Source organism: Pituophis catenifer, unplaced genomic scaffold (assembly GCF_029215685.1).
Source record: "Pituophis catenifer annectens isolate HBS135680 unplaced genomic scaffold, rPitCat1.0.hap2 SCAF_1, whole genome shotgun sequence".
Classification (NCBI taxonomy): domain Eukaryota; kingdom Metazoa; phylum Chordata; class Lepidosauria; order Squamata; family Colubridae; genus Pituophis; species Pituophis catenifer.
In genome coordinates, this window is record NW_027256881.1 from 173,064,292 (window position 1) to 173,084,438 (window position 20,147).

The following is a 20,147-nucleotide window of genomic DNA, read 5'->3' on the forward strand; positions in this document are numbered from 1 at the left end:
TGCCCAATCTCAACTGCAAAGGAGCTATGTCTGATCAGCATTGAAAAACAATTTCAATGCTATGTCTGTTCAGCATTGGAAAAACAATTACAAAATTGAAAGGGCTGTTTAGTCATTAAATACAATCCTTTGATCAATACAGGAATCCAGTTTAAAGAATTAACAATACATGGTTGTCCAGCCTTTGTTGGATATTCAGCAAATAGGAGATCATCTCCTCCATCTGTAATTGGCTTCATTGTCAAACTATTCTGTTACAAGCTTCTTCTAACACTTAGTCAAAACATCTTTACTGATTTATTCTATAGATTATTCTATATTCTATATCATAATTTTCAGATTATAAAGAGCATCTTCTGTGTGACATCCTTTAAAGAGTTTAAGGACATCCTTGAAAAGAGTTGAAATGTTAACTCAGAGAACCAGTTGAACTGCATCTTAGGATACTGAGGCAACTAGGTGATAGTGACTGAATTCTTATGTATTACTTCAAAGAAAACTGGAGAATTGCATACATGACTAAATAGAAATAGAATCATAGGGCTGGAAGGTCCCTTGGGAGCCTCTAATCAAACCCGCCAGCCCAAGGCAGGAGTCCTGATTCCAATCCAGACAAATGATTGTCCAGTAAATCCCCTCTTCTAGGTCAGTGGTTCCCAACCTTTCCAGCTTGGCGTTCCGGAGGGAGGAGAGGGGATGATTCCACGTGAGTGGCAGGCCCACCTACATGCATGTGCACAGCTCCATTTGTGCGAGCAATGCAAGAGCAACCAATTGCTACTTATGTGAGTGGAGCTGCATGCACAGGGGTGCTCACTGCTTGTGAATACATAATTTCCATGTGTTTTCATATACATATACACACATATAAGCACACTATAATAATACAGGTTGATAGCTATGCATGTTGTGATGCTAAGAACTAAGATATGAAAAGAAATGTGTATGTTCTATCCAGGGATGAAATGCTACCGGTTTGCACCGGTTCAGACGAACTGGTAGCAGCGGTGGCAGATGGTTTGGAGAACCAGTAGTGCGGCAGCGCGAGGCTCCACCCACCCAGATGTCATTACTTCCTAGTTTTAACCAGGAAGTAACCTGTTTTTTACCCTCTGCGCATGTGCAGAAGGCTTTGTGCATGCGCAGAGGGTCCAAAATTGCATGTGACGCATGCGCGCAGCACGTGCACTTCCGAACCGGTAGGGAAGGAAAGTAGATTTCACCCCTGGTTCTACCCAAGAAAGAAATAATTGCTTTTTACTGTTACCTTTAATGAAAATTCTGCTTTACAATGTCAAGTTATAAAATTTCATTTCACACTAAGAAATAAAGGTCTGGGAGGCTACAATTGTAAACAAAGGGCCATTACTGTATTTCAAATGGTTTTCTTCTCCTTCCCCAAATCATACTATTTTTAGAGAAAGCGAAAACCTCACTATTTAAAAGAAAGAAGATGTGTATTCTTGGAATACTTAATGCCAGGTTCCACAAACAAACTCTTTGATGTGCATTTGTTTAACTTTGGTTTGTATCTTTGACCCACCTTGAATTCTGAGGAATGGCACAGAATAAAACTTTACCTAAAACATTAAATTAAATAATATAATATTTTAAATGGTTTCCATAAAAATATAAGTTAAAATTGCTGTAAGCTTTACCTGCCCAACAACTTTGTCTCGTTCCAAACTTGTAAGCATTTTCTCTCTTAGTAGAATCTCATACTTTTCATTCAGCTGTCTTAACATAGGCTCATACAATGCATAGTGTGTCTTTAGCCTATAGACAAGAAACTGTTTATAGAATAGTAACCAAATATATGAAAATAAAAAATTATTTAGTATTCAATTCCATTGCAAGAGGTTTATTTATTTATTTATTTGGTCAATTATGCGATCAGTGAGCATTATAGCAAGCTACAGTAGATGTCTTGCCAATAAGGGATGGGTGGAGATAATGGATGCTGGATCCTAACCAGTGAAATCTCTCCAGGAAAAGGAGAGATTGTGAGACAACCCATGTGTACTCCCAGGCAGCTGCTCCTCATGAGTAGGCTGAAGTAACTGTTTTATAATCAGCTTATCATTTGAATGGCTAGAAGTTGCAGGATACCATCTAAGTTCAATCATAATGCAGCCTTTTAAGGAGAAAAAGTTTGATCCTTGTTTCTTACCCTTCAGATTGGCAAGTTTCTACAGTAATCAGTGGCTGAGTCTCCTCAATGAAAGTTTTAAATATGATTTGAAAAAATATTATTTCATTAAAAATGGTGTTTAAAATTTGCTTTTAGAAGTTAAAAATGGACTAAGGGTTCAGATACATTTTGAATAAATGTTTGAAATTAATTATAAATCTCTTCTGATAAGAAACTGGATATTTATATTTTTCACACATGGACATGTGTGAAAAAATGATTCAGAAAATACTTTTAAAGATTTCTGACATTATTGAAAAACTAGATGTTACTATGGAAAAGAAACAAATTCCAACTGACAAGAATGAAATTGACTTAAATGTGGATTTAAAAATCACAGCCTGTAAGAAAGGTATGGAACAAAGTAAACTGAACTGACAAACAAACGAAGCTAGCTGATGTTTAAATAATAAAAAGGGACATGTGAATAATAGACCAGAGGAGTAGATCGTACAACTTTCTTATATGGGATTTACAAAAGGGATATGTTGTTGGTAATTTTGTGAGCTGATAACAAAAAAATGAAAAGAAATCATATGTTTGTGGCATTATTTGAGAGGGCTTAAGATCAAGATATTTGGGAGTGTTCTGTCCTACTCACACATGCACATACCATGAGGGCTTGAAATCTTTATTGAGGCTTCGCCAGCCTTGAATAATATTCCCCAGGAAATAATATATACAGTATATATATATACACTGGTATATATATACATCACTGGTATACCACTACTTATACCAGTGATGGCCTGAATGCCCAAAGCACACCCAAACCTCCAAAATGCAATGCACACACCCTGCCCCCTGCCTGCGCGCATAGCCCCACACATGCACACACAGCCCCACGTATGCATGGCAGAGACCCAATGACCAGCTGGCCGGTGGGAGGCGTGCACACATGTGTGGTGCGCACATGCGTGGCGGAGCTGAACTGGGGCGAAGGCTCATGTGCCCACAGAGAGGGCGCTGCGTGCCACCTGTGGCACGCATGCCATAGGTTCACCATCACGGCTATATACTATATACACTAACTAACATAACTCTACTCTATTCCCTATACATGTATAAATTCAGTAAACAACTAAGGGGAGATTGTATAGTTTTCTCTTGCTGCTCAATGTTGAACCATTTGCTAAATTTAAATCCATACATTCTATACTTCTATCATATACCAATCTTATTCATTAACCAATTTTCAATTTTATTCTTGTAACAAATATTCCATAATTCAATTTTGTCAAATGTAAATCAACAAATGTACAAAGAAAGGCCTTTACACAGCTTCATCAGATACACTAGTTGCATTCTTTCTTTGATAGAGGAGCCTTTCAGACAGTCACAATTGTCTTGAACGTCTCATGGCTTGAGTACAATTTACAACCATTCTTTTTGACCATTCAAAGTTACAACAGAATTCAAAAAAGTAACTAACAACTGTTCTTTACCCTTATGAGCATCACAGCATACCAATGATCATGTGGTCAAAATTTGGACATATGGCAGCCCGAAAATATTTACAAGGGGTGCAGAAACTTGGAGTCACATGATTGCCATTTGCAAAACTTCCCAGCTGGCTTACAACAAGCAAAGTCAATGGAGGAAGCCAAATTTGCTTAATGACTACATGATTCTTAATTGCAATGATTTGCTTAAAAACTATGACAAAAAGGTCATAAAATTGGTATGACTCACTTAAGAACCATATTGGCAACCAAAATTCTGGTATTAATTCTGACCATAAATCAAGTAATGCAAAGCACTCTACATGGGGTTATCCTGAAATACTACCCAGCAGTTTCAAATGGTCCAGGATGCATCAGTGATGGATATTCCCTGGTATGCCCATGTAACACTCTGCTTTGTAAACTGCATTGGTTGTCAGTTTGCTTCTTGATGCAATTCAAGGTGCCGGTCATTACTAAAGCCCTACATAGCACAAGACCTGGTTTCTTTTTTGTCTCTATTTTTTGTCTTTATTTTATTTTAAATATTCATCAACATCAATACATGAACATTGTGGCATCTGGGTATCGTTTATTTTGATACAAATAACAATAATAACATTAATAATATTACATTAGTCAAACTTTTGTAATCTTAGTGTTAATACACATGTTTGTATTAAAATATAATCCTTCATTATTTAGTTGTTCAGAATTTCAATGTGCCATTCTAATGCCAATCACAATATTATTTGAGCATACATAGTAATACTATCTTTCAACCTCTAATCTTTCCATCTGGTTATTGCTTTTATTCTATTATATACTACATTTTTCAGAGTATAAGACACACCGGAGTATAAGACACACCTACCTTTTTTGTTTTGTTTTTTTAATAAAAGGTTTTTTAAATTTAAATGCTTTTCAAAGCATTTTTAAAAAATGCCTCTCTGACGATCAGGCAGCTCAGCTGGGATTGTCAGAGACTTTTCAAAGCATTTTTTTTACCACCTCTTTGGCCAAGAAGTTTCAGAAAAAAATGCTTTGAAAAGCCTCTGACGATCCCAGTGAGCTGCACGATCATCAGAGCCTTTTTTTTTTACTTTTAAAAACATTTTTTCGTCGGAAGAGGTTGTAGAAAAAATGCTTTTAAAAGTAAAAATAAAAAGGGCTTCCGGGTGTGACGTCACTGGCGGCTACAGCCAAGATCGATCACTCCTGATTCCTTGGCTGGATTTTATCCACTGAGAGGCGTGAATTGGCCACTGCTCACCTCGTTGGGGAGGGTACAGTAGAGGGGAAGCCCTAGCAAGCCTGCTGAAGTGCGATCGGCTGGATTTGCAAAGGGAAACACCCCCCCCCGGGATGCCAGCAGAGGAAGAGGGCTCCAGATGGTAGCCCCGAAGCCAGGCTCGCACCCAGTGGAAGAAGATTTGCCCACAACACAGAGAGACGTGAAGCGGAGGAGCCCATGTTGGGATTGGATTACTTGGAGAGGTGTGTGTATGAGGGAAAGCCGATGAGAGGGAGCATGGGAGGCTCCATTGAAAGCAGCAAATTGACTGACTGGCTAGAGTGATAAGTGGCGGTAGAGTTTGTACTTGTTAAGACGGCCTTTTGAGAAGATTGGCGAGGGTGTTTCCAAGAGTGCTGTGACTGAAGTGCCTTGTGGAAAATTCTGGGACTCTCTTTAGCTGGATTTGCTTGGATTTGACTGTGAGTAAGGAGCCATTATGACTTGCATTTTTGAGTTCTTCCGGAAATGTTGAATGGACAGAGCCTTGCTGTGACAAGAAGCAAGAAGATCTGATTTAACTGAGACTGAGGCAATAGCACCACCTTGTGGCGACTTGGAAATTTACTGCGCAATATCAAAGGAGAAGATTTTTGGCTGATTCAATTTCTGGCAGTATACTTGATTTTTGGTGTTTGGGGATTGAACTGAGTAATAATATATAATTGATAGTATTGAGATATATATATATAATTGATTGATTATTGGATCAATTGACCATCTGATTAATTAAGCATTGTCTATCTATCTAACCTTTCCCTTACTAGATATATTAGATATATTTGATTTGATTATTTGATTCATCAGTCTGATCTACAAGAATCTTTGGAGATAGAACTAATTGCTTAAGATATGTGTAATTGAATATACTCTGACAAATTGATAAAAGATTATAGTTAATATTATATATCAAAAAATAGATATTATTGTGTAAAGTTGGATTGGTAGAGATGGAATAGCAACTCTTCCTTTACTATAGGTAGAGAATTGGATCTTTGGTTCCTGACACTGGAATTATTTTGTAACCCTTTCGGACAAAGAGTCGGTGTATGCAAGAATGGGGTAGGTGGTGGAAGCTTGCAATTATGTCGACAGTGATGAAGAAGAAGGTCTTGACCCTTTCATCGGTGCCTACTCCAACGACGACATCCCCAGCATTAAGAGGATCGGCGGATGATCTAAGACCCCCAGAAAAAGGGATCAGAGGACAGGAACTTCAAAATATGTTACAGATGATACAAAACACTATTACAAAGAATCAGGAACAGACAATGAAAAAGTTTGAAGATGTGCAGGAAGAAATGGCAAGTATCAAACAGGAAATTATGCATATCCATTCAAAATATGAGGAAGTTTGAGAAACACTAGTGGCCCATGAACAAATATTTGATCGAGTAGAAACAAAAATGGAGAAATCAGAGAGTAAAATGGACAGATGTGAAGCACGATTAATGCAAAAGAATCGAGAATTAGAAGGGGAGATAATTCACCTTGAGATGGATCACGCTGCTTTCTATCTCCGATTTCAGAATGTGACAGAAGTGGAGGACGAACAGCTTGAAGACATAATCAGGGAAATAGTAGCTGGCGCACTTGGGAAAGAGAAGGAATTGGTGCAGTGCGATATAGACGAAGTTTACCGAGTCTATACAAATTCTACTAGACGGAATAAATTACCTCGAGAAATACACATACGATTCAGCAAAAAATCGTTAAGAGAAGAATTGTATCAGGGCGCCAGGGATCAGAAGATTATTTATAAGGGTCGAGAAATTGTGATATTAAAGCAGGTCCCGCAACGTGTTCGTGAACAAAGACAGAAATACCAGTTCTTGACAGAACAGTTAAGAAAATATAGGGTTCCTTACCGGTGGTTGCTTCCAGAGGGTTTAATGATGACGTGGCAGGATAAGAGGGTGAAAATCGAGAACCTTCGAGAGGCACATGATTTCTACGAAAACCAGTTTAATATAAGTGAACACGATAGTGAAGAAGAACTGGAACAAAAGAGCTGTGAGAACCAGAAGAGCGGTAGAATGGAAAAGGGCGGGAAACTGAAAGAGACAATGAAAGGAGGAAAGAGTGATATAAGTGAAGATGAAACCCCAGGAACCTGACGAGAAACAAGACAAACAACAAAGGCGAAAGCCACAGCGAAGTGAAAAGGTGGAGAATATTGGAAATTTGATATTGATTAATATCAATGGATTAAATGCCCAAGAAAATGAAATAGGATCTTCTCAAAATTACAAAAATTAAAAACTGGTATAATATGTCTCCAGGAGGTCCACATTAGGAAGAAACACATGGATATATTAAGATGTTCACGACTGGGGGAACTATACGTATCTCTGGCAGACCAAAAGAAGCGGGGTGTGGCAATTTCTGTTCAAACTTATATAGAATCTAAAAAGATATACTCAGACGAAGAGGGAAGATTGTTAATGGTAGAAGTAACAATGTATGGTAGACGTATCTTGCTGGTGGGTATTTATGCTCCTAATAGTAATCAAAGGAAATTCTATAAAAGGATATATAAAAAATTGGTAGAATTAGAATATGAACACATTTGTTCATTTATGGGGGATTTCAATGCTATTTAGTTGTTCAGAATTTCAATGTGCCATTCTAATGCCAATCACAATATTATTTGAGCATACATAGTAATACCATCTTTCAACCTCTAATCTTTCCATCTGATTATTGCTTTTATTCTATTATATACCGTATTTTTCAGAGTATAAGACACACCTACCTTTTTTGTTTTTTTTTTATAAAAAGTTTTTTAAATTTAAATGCTTTTCAAAGCATTTTTAAAAAATGCCTCTCTGACGATCAGGCAACTCAGCTGGATCGCCAGAGACTTTTCAAAGTATTTTTTTTACCACCTCTTCGGCCAAGAAGTTGCAGAAAAATATGCTTTGAAAAGCCTCTGATGATCCCAGCTGAGCTGTGCGATCATCAGAGCCTTTTTTTTTTTACTTTTAAAAACATTTTTTCATCAGAAGAGGTTGTAGAAAAAATGCTTTTAAAAGTAAAAAAAAAAAAGGCTCTGATGATCGTGTGGCTCAGCTGGGCATGGTGGTGGGGGGGGCAGGGATATTTGCTACCGGTTCTCCAAACCACCCGCCATCATCGCTACCGGATTGGGCAATCCAGTCCGAACCGGGAGTATTTCACCCCTGATGTAGACTGAGAAATTGCTTAGATTTTTTAGTATAAAGATCAAGAATAGTTAAATGTTTTCTTTTAAGAGTTTAAAGCTAGCCTCTTGCCTTGCAATCTTAATTTTTTCTTGTATTATCTGCCACTTATATATTACAATATTGAGATCTATTGAATTTTTGTTCCTGGGTGTACAATTGCTTTTTAGCTATCAAAACTAAATAGGAGCACTTCCGGTGCAGCTGTCAGGGTAGAAAGACCGGTGCAGTGTTGGCTCCTCGGTACCGAGTGTTTTTCTCGAGCCTCTGCGGCTTTATTTTGCCATTCTCAGCCCCGGAGAGCCTGAAGAAGCGGAGGGGCTTTCTTCGGAGGCGAGGAGGGGGGTGTGACCCCTCGCCACAACAAAGCTGTGCCCCAAGGATCCAGAGGACAAGAGGGCCGCGGAATAGCAGCCCCAAAGCCGATGACACTGCAATTTTGACCGGCACGTGGAGACGAGACTGAACAGAAAGAAAAGGAAGAAAAGAGTGGAGACTGGATTTGGACTGACGGGACCGTGCAGTGAATAAACAAAACAGCGGCAGCCAAGATTGTAGGTGAAGGAAGCCTTTATTTGTTTTCCAGCTTTCTCAGTGCTGTGGAATCTTGGTGAAACGGAAGAACGACGCTTTCTAACTGGTGCTTGTTGAATCGCTAAACCTTTAGATTACTGTATCTCCTACTTTGTTGCTTATTTATGGAATTAGCGATTTGATCTTGAACTTGACAGAAGACTTCTTTTCCCCTACTTCTTTTTGAGCGGAATTTTCACTTCTTCAACACTGACTGTCTTTGATAATGTTTTGTACAGGGGTGAATGAATGTCGGAGTGGAACCTGTGTAGTGGTGACAATAGTCGAGAGGAACTTTCCAAAAAAAGAGTAATGACTCTCTGAAATAGTAATTCTGAAATTGACGACGATGATTAGGGGGTGACTCTCTTCCTGACCCCCTCTCCTCTCCAGGATTATTAATAGTGAGCTCTCTCCCACTTAGCCTTTTTATTTTAATATATTGAAATAATGTTTGGATTTAATCTCCCTCTGAACCCCCATTAATTCTCGTTTTACTGTAAAATACACTGTATAAAAATTAAGTAACTGTACTGAAGTTAATCTATTTGTTGACCAACCTTTATTAACAACTGATAATAGGGTTTTAAATTGGGAACTTTTCGATTTTGCAGATCTGGGATTTTAAATTGGAAATGCCGATGATTTAATTTATTTTAGTTTTTTCTTAACTTTTGTACTATATGTGTTTTAAGTTTGGCGGTCCACCGCCCTGAGTCCCCCTGGGGAGAAGGGCGGTATATAAGTTGAATTAATAAATAAATAAAAATAAATTGGTTGACTATTTAATTATCTATTTGATTTGCTATTTATTATAACTCTGATTATTATATAGCTTGCATATTTTATAAGATTAAGATTATACTAAGAATGAATTATTTGTTATAAGGTAGTGTTTGTTAAATATATATTGTAATTAATTATTGATAGATTAATTTTGAACTGATTTTAGACTTTAGATTTATAGGAAAGTGTTAAATAATTGAAGCTGAATCGTAACAAGAGAACTAAATAAGAGGAAAAACTGATCCGACTGTTCAATCCCAAGCAGACCCTCTAATATTAGTGTATGATAGTTTGGAAAAACCTTCTTTGCTTGGCTAACATGTCTACTACGGTGACATGTTGGTGATGAAGGTGACGAAGAAACATGTAGCCTCAATAGCAGCACCCTCTCCGATTACAACTCCCCCAGGGGTAAGAAAATCATCTGAAAGCTTATCAATAGTAGAGAAACCTGTTACGATGCAGGCAATCCAAGGGATGTTTCAAAACATCCAGGAAATAATAGAGAAAAATCAAGAATTGACATCTAAAAACTTTGATGATTTGAAGACCGACATGAGTGAATTAAGAAGAGAGATTAAACAAATAAAAGAAACGCTGGGGGAGATGCGATTAACCTTAACCAAACACGAAGACCGCCTGACAGAGGTGAAAAAAACTACTGAAAGGATGGAGGCCCAGATGGAGAGGTGTGAACGTAGATGTGCGCAAGTGGTTGGGAAATTGGAAGATGAAGTGGTATTTTTGGAGATGGAGAAATCCGCCTTTTTTTTACGCCTCCAGAACGTGGTAGAGGATAAAGAGGAACGGCTAGATGAGATTGTAGGGAAAGTGAGAGCGGAAGTAGTTGGAAAAAGAAAAGAAGAAGTCTACTGTGATATAGATGAAGCCTACCGTGTCTATACCAACTACGTGAGACGCCACAATTTGCCTAGGGAAATCCATGTGAGGCTTGCTAAAAAGGCACTTAGGGATGAAACTCTCTACAAGGCTAGAGACCAGAACATCACTTATAAAGGCCGCCAGATTATAATTTTAAAACAGATACCTAGAAGAGTACAGGAGCAGAGACAGAATTATCAATTTATAACCTCGCAACTGAAGAAACATAATGCACCATATAGATGGCTGCTCCCTGAAGGGCTTCTGGTGACGTGGCAGGACCAGAAGGTAAAAATTGAAAATCTACAGATGCACAGGACTTTTGTGAAAACTTTTTTGGATCTAGTGATCAGGAAAGAGACAAAGAGATAGTAAAGAAGGATCAGAAGGATGATTGGAAAACTGAGGGAGGAGTACGAATGTATTATGGGAAAGGAAAACGGGATGGGGGAGGGGGGAAGGAGGAGTAGAAGAGTATGGAATAGAGACTCGTCTGACATCTAAAGCTAAAGGGACTAATAGATAAAAATGGATCAAGGGGTGAGATTATTGACGGTGAATGTCAACGGCCTCAATTCCCCAACAAAGAGAAGGTGTGTTTTATCAAAAATTATTAAAGCTAAAGTAGATATAACATGCTTGCAAGAAACTCATATCAAGTTATCTCAATCAAATTTATTGAAGTGTCCAAAAGCAGGGAAGTTATTTGTAGCGGCCACGGAGGAGAGGAAGAGAGGAGTAGCAATTTATGTAAAAGAACATCTATCGCCGAAATAATTATATGCAGACGATGAAGAAAGAATGTTGATATTGGAAGTCGAATTATTACAGAGCAAGATATTATTAATAGGAATCTATGCCCCCAACACAAGACAGGGAACATTTTTTCGGAAAGTGCGACGGGATCTGGAATACAAGCAAGTGTGTCTCCTTGGCGATTTTAACACAGTAGTTAATAGGACACGGGATTATAAGACTGGGAAAAATCAAAAAGGGGAAAACAGAGGACAAGATAAGAGGATTTTGCCAGTCATTTGCAATGAAATGAGGGATGAATTAGACTGAAGGATATTTGGCGTGAATATAATCCGATTGTGGAGCAATATACTTATTATTCCCCCAGGCACAAATCGTGGTCCAGACTGGACATGATTTGGCTGCCGCAAGAGCTTAGTACCCAAGTGATGGAGGTTAGGATCATGCTGAACGATTGGGCGAACCACAACCCAGTATTAGCTGTTTTGAAGAAGGAAGGGAAGTCTAGGAAGAGATGGATGATGAGACCAGAGATCTTGAAAGAACCTGAATTTATCCAAAAGCTTAAGACTGAAGTGAATTTCTTCTTTCAAAAGAATAGGACGCCAGGGATGCCTCTGCAAATAGTGTGGGATGCCACTAAAGCCTTTATAAGGGGACTAATCATCAAACATATGGCTATCAAACCCAAAAGAGAAGAACAAGAGAGGGGCGAGATACTAAGTCAATTAGCTAAAGCTGAGGAACAATTACAACACAATCCATTGGCTACTGAAGCAAAAGAGCAGATAATTTTATTGAAACACCAACTTAACCTTTTGGACCTCGATGTGATGAAGGATAAGATAAAGGCAGCAAAACAGGAACATTTTGAGTCAGCCAATAAATTAGGGAGATGGTTATCCTTTAGACTAAAAAAGGAGAAACAGAGTAGAAGAATTGAACAATTGGAAGATAAAAAGGGGAATCTAATAAGAGATAAGGGAGGGAAAGAAAGAATCACTGTAGAATTCTATAAGGAATTATATGAGAGGGAGGAGATTTCGGCAGGAAAGGTAAAAAAGTATATAGAGAATTCGGATCTACCTAGGATATCTAGCTTGATGAAACAGATTTTAGAAGAGGAAATGACTTTGACAGAGATTGAAAAAGCAGTAGGGAAGCAGGAGAACTCAAAAACGCCAGGCACAGATGGGCTCCCGGCTGAGATATATAAAGCATGGTTTGAAGTAATGGGGGAACATATGCAGGATTTATTTAATGAGGTACTTGGAAAAGCTGATATTCCCCATTCATGGAGAGAGGCTAATATTAGTTTAATACCTAAGGAAGATCCCCCCCCCCACGAAAGATATAAAAAATTACAGGCCGATATCACTCCTGAACTCAGATTATAAAATATTTACAGCAATTCTAGCAAATAGGTTAAAAGGTTTTTAAATGAATTTATACATAGTGATCAAAACGGGTTCTTACCATCGAGACAACTATGGGATAATCTCAGAGTTATGTTAAATGTACTCGAATATTACAAAAACCATCCAGATAAACAGGTCACATTAGTTTTTATCGACACCCAGAAAGAATTCGATAGGGTTAGTTGGGAGTTCATATTATTACAATTAGAATACATGGGCTTTGGACAAAAATTTCTGAATGCAATCAAAGCCATTTACTCTAAACAGACCGCTAGACTATTGATAAATGGCGATTTATCAGAAGAATTTCCCATCGGTAAAGGTACAAGATAGGGGTGTCCTCTCTCCCCCTTACTATTTATACTATCGCTAGAGACTTTACTTCGCAAAATAAGAAAGGATGAAGGAATAAAAGGCCTTAAAATTAGAGATCAGACATACAAGACCCAGGCCTTCGCAGATGATATGGCCTTCATCTTGGAAGACCCTTTAAAATCATGTATATCTTTATTGGAGAAAATCGAGGAGTTTGGGCTGTAGCAGGTCTGTTAATTAACAAAAAGAAGACGAATATCTTAACTAAGAACATCGCAGAGAAAGATAAGCAGGATTTAGAGGAAGCAATAGGACTTAGAGTAGTCAGTAAAGTCAAATACCTGGGAATTTGGTTAACGTGTAGGTGCTCGAGCATCCAGGAAAATAACTATATTAAAATACTAACCCAGGTAAGAAAAGATCTTGATAAATTGGGTAAAATCCAATTATCACTCTTGGGAAGAGTAGCAACAATAAAATCTTATGTTCTACCGAAATTTAATTTTCTTTTCCAAATAGCTCCAGCGAACCTACCCAAAAAATTTTTATAGTCTTAAACCAGGTAGTAACCAAATTCATTTGGCAGGGGAAAAAACCCCGGATTAAAAAGAAAATGATGCAGGAGACAAAAGAAAGAGGGGGTCTTGGTTTTACCATGCTGGGAGAATTATTATCTAGCTGCTTTACAAGTTTGGGTTAAAGAATGGATTATTCTAAGCAATAATCTTCTCAGGATAGAAGGCCACGATTTACAACAAGGTTGGCATGCGGCACTCTGGCGGGATAGTAAATGGTTCACTCGGCACTATATAAGGAACATTCTAATTCAGAATTGGGAGAAGATTAGTAAAAAATATTATACCAAAGTACCTTGTTGGATATCGCCTCTAGAAGCTTTGACCTACCCTACACTATTTAACATTGCGGAAAAGTCAACATATAAAAATTTGTTGAACGTGCGAGGAGAACTAAAATCAAGACAGGAGTTGAATTCTCAGGGATCTCAACTAGACTGTTGGACTTACCTGCAGGTCCAATCAAAATATAAAAGTGATCGAGATAGAAATGGCATAAATGTTTTTTTTTATTGAAAAGTTTTATGAAAAATACAAACATTTTCACCCTCCCCTTCCTCCCTCAACCCCCCCTCTCCTTCCCACCCTCCCTTCCCCTCCCTCCCTAGACTTCCCAGAACAAGCACAGGGTATAGCATTCACAAACCAAGAACTAAAATGTGCTAACAAATTATTACATTTCATGTTCTCCCTAGGTCCTTAACTCCTTATAACTCAGAAAAAACAAACATAAACTACTTAATATTATTTCATTCATAAACTATATGAATCTTCTTATTCGGATACTTCTTCTGTATGTAATCAATCCATTTTCTCCATTCCGATATATATCTCTCATTTGAATGGTCTTTAAGGTATGATGAAATTTTTGCCATTTCCGCCAAATGCACAACTTTTAATGTCCATTCCTCAATAGTAGGTGGATCTTCCTTCTTCCAGTACTGTGCCACCAGTAACCTGGCAGCCGTTATTAAGTTCAAAACCAGCTTAGTCTCTATTACAGTACAATCCGTAACTATTCTCAACAGAAAAAACTGTGGTGTAAATTTATTTTTTTTCTTCAAAATATTTTGAATAATCCACCATATTTTTATCCAAAAAGCCTTAATCTTTTTACATGTCCACCATATATGGAAATATGTAGCATCTTCACACTCACATCGCCAACACTTGGGTTGTAAATTTGGATACATACAAGCCAGTTTTTTTGAGTCTAAATGCCATCTATAAAACATTTTGTAAAAATTCTCCCTTAAATTTTGTGCTTGTGTAAATCTTACATTTCTAACCCATATCTTTTCCCATGTTTCCATCATTATTGGTTCACCTACATTTTGTGCCCATTTTATCATACAATCCTTGACTATGTTTCTGAATCTATTTCCAGTAATGCATTGTACAACCTTTTTATGTGCATTTGACCTTCATCTCTTATTTGCTTTATCAAATTCTCATCCTGCTGCAAAATACCAATTTTTTGATCTTCTCTCCATCTGGCCAGCAGCTGTCCATATTGAAACCAAGTCTTAATAATCCCTTCTTCTTTTAGTTGTTCCATGGATTTTAACTGTAGTCTGACTCCTTCCTTATAAAGGAGTTCCTTATATGTAATCTTATCTTGCTTTTGCTCTAAATTTATGTTCTCTATCGCGTGTCTGGGTACTGTCCATATTGGTAACCTATCATTTAGTTTATATTTATACTTTTTCCAGACACGCAATAGAGCATTTCTTAATATATGACTTTTAAAAGTCTTATCTACTTTCTTATCATACACTAAGTAAGCATGCCAGCCATAAACCAAACCATATCCTTCAATATTCAATATCTTTTCTTCCGTTAAGTTTATCCAATCTGTGATTGCTGAGAGGGCAGCAGCTTCATAGCACAATCTTAAATTGGGCATCTTAAGACCACCTCTTTCTCTAGTATTTTGCAATATCTTTTGTTTAACTCGTGGTTTCTTCCCTGCCCACACAAATTTGTTTATGCCCTTCTGCCATTCCTTCAAGTTCTCATCTTTTTTAAGTATAGGTATCATTTGAAAAAGAAATAGAAATTTTGGTAAAATATTCATTTTTACAGCGGCTATCCTTCCCAGCAAAGACAGTTGTAGTTTTTTCCAGTTGTCCAACTCTTTCTGTATTTTGTGCCATAATGCTTCATAGTTGTGCTGATATAATTTCTTATTTGCAGTCATAATATAAACCCCCAAATATTTAACCTTCTTAACTACTTCAAATCCTGTTAACCTTTCTATCTCTTCTTTTTGGCTCCTAACCATATTTTTAGCTATTATTTTTGTTTTAGCTGCATTTATTTTAAAGCCAGATACTTGTCCATATAAGCAGGTTATATCCATCAAGGCTGTAATCGATTGTACCGGTTGGGTTAAGGTAACAACCAGGTCATCCGCAAATGCTCGTACCTTGTATTCATGCGGTCTAATTTTAATTCCCTTAATTGTATTCATCTCGCGTATCTTGTTTAATAAAATTTCCAGCGTCAAAATAAACAATAACGGGGACAAAGGACAGCCTTGCCTTGTTCCTTTTTCTATGTTAAAAGCATCTGTTAAACCACCATTAACTATTATTTGCGCTGTTTGTTTTTGATATATTGCCTTAATAGATTGTACAAATTGTTCTCCAAATTGCATCCTTTCTATTAGTTTTAGTAAAAATTGCCAATTCAATCTATTAAAGGCTTTCTCAGCATCCAAGAACACAAGCACTGCGGGGACCTGGTTGTTCCTTCCCAAATACTCTAGTAAGTTAACAATTTGCCTTACATTACTCTTCATTTGTCTGCCATTTATAAAACCAGTTTGATCATGGTGAATCATTTGCTGCATGACTGTCATTAATCTATTTGCCAAAATTTTAGCAAATATCTTATAGTCTGTATTTAATAATGAAATTGGCCTATAATTTTTAGGATCTATATCGTCATGCCCTTCTTTTGGGATCAACGAGATAAATGCTGTCTTCCAAGTTGGAGGTACCTTTCCTCCCTGTTGTATATTGTTAAATCATTCTTTCAATGGTTCTATCATTTCCTCCTGTAGGGTTTTATAGTAAATAGCCGTCAAACCGTCTGTCCCAGGAGCTTTACCCACTTTCAACTGCTTAATTGCTAACGCAATTTCCTTGGAAGTTATCGATTGATTTAAACTATCCCTCTGCTCATTTGAAATTGTATAAATATTCTCTTTCTGTAAAAATCTCTCTATATCTATATCTTTAATTTTATCACCAGTATACAGCCTCGAATAAAACTCTAAAAAAGATTTTTTAATCAATTGTTGCTCATAAACCTCTTTACCCTTATATTTTATTCTCTCTATTGTCCTTGATTTTTGCTTTTTCCTTAACAAATATGCTAACCACCTGCCTGGTTTATTGGCATTGTAAAAAGTATTATGTTTTGCATATCTTAAATTAGTTGCCACTTGATCTGCTATTAACATATTAAATTGACCTTTCAATAAATTGATTGCCTCTTTAATTTTCTTATCCGTTGGATTAGCTACTAAAGCCCGTTCCTGTTTACTAATCTCATCTTCTAATTCTTTTCTTTTTGTCCCCTGTTTCTTTCTATATTTATTATTCAAATATATCAAAATTCCTCGCATATATGCCTTACTTGCATCCCATACCATTTCCATCGATGTGCCCTTTTGCATATTCATAACAAAAAATTCTTTCATAAATTTTTTACATTCTTTTACATTTTCTTCATACCTAAACAAATTATCATTTAACCTCCAGGACCTCCTAGGCCCTTTCTCATACTCCAATTCCAGCCAAACTGGACTATGGTCTGTCAATGTTCTTGAGCAAATCTTCGTATTTTTCACCCTAGATAAAAGATTGTTAGTAATTAGTATAAAATCAATCCTTGAAAAGGATTGATGTCTATCTGAAAAAAAAGTAAAATCTTTTTCTTCCGGGTTTCTTTCACGCCAGATATCTCTCAACTCCCAGTCGTCCATCATTTCCCAAAACGCTTTGGGCAATTTTGCTCTTGTTAACACATTTTGTTTAGGTCCCTTCTTGTCTTTTTTAACGTCCAAAACACCGTTCCAGTCGCCTAACAGGATACAAGTTTTATATGCCCACTGTGTCAATTTTGAGTGTAGTAAATTATAAAAGTTTTCTTGTTGTTGATTCGGGGCATAAACGCCGATTACAAGTATTTTTTCTCCTTTTACTAAAAGTTCTATCGCTAAAAATCTTCCTTGATCGTCTGCTTCAATTAATTTAGCAACTAAGTCTCTTTTCAAATATATAACTATACCATTTTTCTTTTCTGATGCTGCTGCTACGTAAGATGTACCAAGTCTTGCATTAATCAAATATTTTTGATCTTGTATTCTTATATGAGTCTCTTGTAAGCAAATTACTTCATTCTTAAATTGCTTAAGATAGTGAAATATTTTTCTTCTTTTCTGTGGAGAATTCAAGACTTCCGCTTGGCTCCGCGAGCCTCAAAAGACGTTCTTTTGAGAGCGTCCACTCCCTGGCTCCGTTAAAGCCCCAGAGCAGCTGACAAACGCTGTCTGGAGGCTTGAAATTCTCTCCTCGGGCAAAGGGGAGAGAGAAGAGCAGGCAGGTGGAGGTAGAACCCCCCCGAACGCCCTAGGAAAACTCCTGGGGCGCGAAGGGCGCACGCTCCCTAAAAGCCTGTCAAGCCGCTCCAGACCAGGGACGTCTCCACTAATTAGCGGAATTAGAAGCCACGACCAATCTTGCTGAATGGAAATGAGGGAATTAACATCTTGAACTAACAGCAGGCGGAACGAGCAAGGAGAAATCAGACAGCAAGTATTTTTTACCTAACTCCAATGCCTAGAGCCTCCTTCGGAAGTAATCACTTAGTACTTTGCAACAATATGGCGATTGAAGCTTGAAAGGGCGGGGGAAACGGAAAGTTACAGGAAAAGTTTCATTTTGCTGGCAGCCCTTCGCCTGGGAAACAAAAAAGCTTTTGTGCTGACAGAAGGAGGATTTTAAACGTTAATTAATATTGGGAAATCTTTTGAGGAACTCTTCTTTTTGACTCTGATTAAATATAAAGACTAATTTCAAACTGGAAATGGCCTCAAAGTCTGTAAAAACTGTTCTTACTAAAGGAACTGGGAGTGCTGGTAGCTCCTCAGCTCATATTCCTAGATTACAAGTTTCTGCTCCTCCAACGGATCCACAGACCCTAACGTTGGAAATGTTGCAACAAGCTCTCCAAATCACCCAAAATAAAATTGTTGATGTGATTGATGAAAAAATTAAGGAAACTAATGAAAAGATACAGGCTGTGTCAGATGAGATTGCAATTCGCAATCAGGGGATGAGGGATGATATATTAATGGCATTTAAGTGTCTGGCAGGCAATATTGAGATGGTGGATGATAGAGTTGAGGAAATTAAACAATCTTCTGAAATTTTGGATAGTAAAATAGGAGAAGCTCAAAACAGAATTCAAAGGGCTGAAGACGACGTAATAATGATACAATACAGAGACATGGAATTTGCTTTAAGATTCAGAGGGGTGAAGGAGAATAAACAAGAGAATTTGAGAGAAATGATGTCTGAGGCATTGGCACCGCTGGTGGGGGAGTCAAAAAATGATCTGGGCTGGCAGATGGACAAGCTGTACCGCGTTAATTCCTGGATTGCTAGACAGAAACATCTACCAAGAGACATTGTGATATATTTTACTACAAGGAGAGTACGTAACGAAATTTTACAGGCTACTTTTAAAAACAAGCTTCGGGTGGGAGGCCAGGAAGTAATGACAATGAAAGAAATCCCCCCTAAGATCTTGAGAGCTAGAAGGGAGTATGCCTTTCTGGTGGATGAGCTGAGAAAACGTCAGATACAGTACAGATGGGAGGTGCCAACTGGACTAGTGGTGACTTACTCAGGAGAGAGATATCGGCTTAATACAATTTGGAAAGAAAGAGATTTTTATACTAATGTATTAAAGGCTGGCACACCCAAACCAACTAAATCACCAGAAGGCAAAAGAAAGAAAGAAGTAATGGAAGCTGAGACAGAAGAGCTCTTGACAGTAGTTCAGGGGGGAGCTTTGGCTGATCAAGAAGAAATATTACAAATCCAAATGGCTACTCAAGAGTTGGCACTGATTGATTTCTCGCAGTTACCAAAGGACCAAAGACAGACCAGATCGGTGACAGCTAGACTCAAGGAAGAATTAAGACAGCAACAATCCCAGATGGCAACTCAAGAAATGATTCAAGATACTACTAAAACAGGAGCAGTGGGGGGAGCAAGACCTAAAACTCAAATGAGATCAGAGCATCAGGACTTGCTTCAGAGGTTCCAAAGGCCCAGAGATGGGAACTAGAAATGGCATAAATGTTGATCTACAGGAGTTAGACAAAATTCTGATGGGGCAGGAAATGGGTATGATTTCCAAATGTTATAAATTGTTGATGAGAATAGAGATTGGTGAAGAAGTAGTAAAGGACACGATGATTGGAAAAACTTTGGCTACCCAATTTACCTTGAAAAATGGCAAGAGATTTGGTGGGGAAACATGAAATTGGTAGTATCTACTACATACAAGGAAAATATTTACAAGATGCTATATGGATGGCATCTCCCGCCAGACAGACTGGCAAAAATGTTTGTTGGACAATCCGCTGAATGTTGGAAATGTGGATTTGAATGTGGTACTTATTATCATCAAT

General features: G+C 37.7%; 1 protein-coding gene across 6 annotated transcripts in view; it reads right to left on the reverse strand.

Moving 5' to 3' along the window:
- The window catches only part of SPAG16 (sperm associated antigen 16), a 581,714-nt gene that overhangs the window by 528,971 nt on the left and 32,596 nt on the right, over positions 1-20,147 (reverse strand). For all 6 annotated transcript variants that reach the window (XM_070933195.1, XM_070933193.1, XM_070933192.1 and 3 more), the window contains one exon: positions 1,659-1,776. In XM_070933195.1, the coding sequence (XP_070789296.1) occupies positions 1,659-1,776 (118 nt within the window). The remainder of the gene's footprint in view (positions 1-1,658; positions 1,777-20,147) is intronic.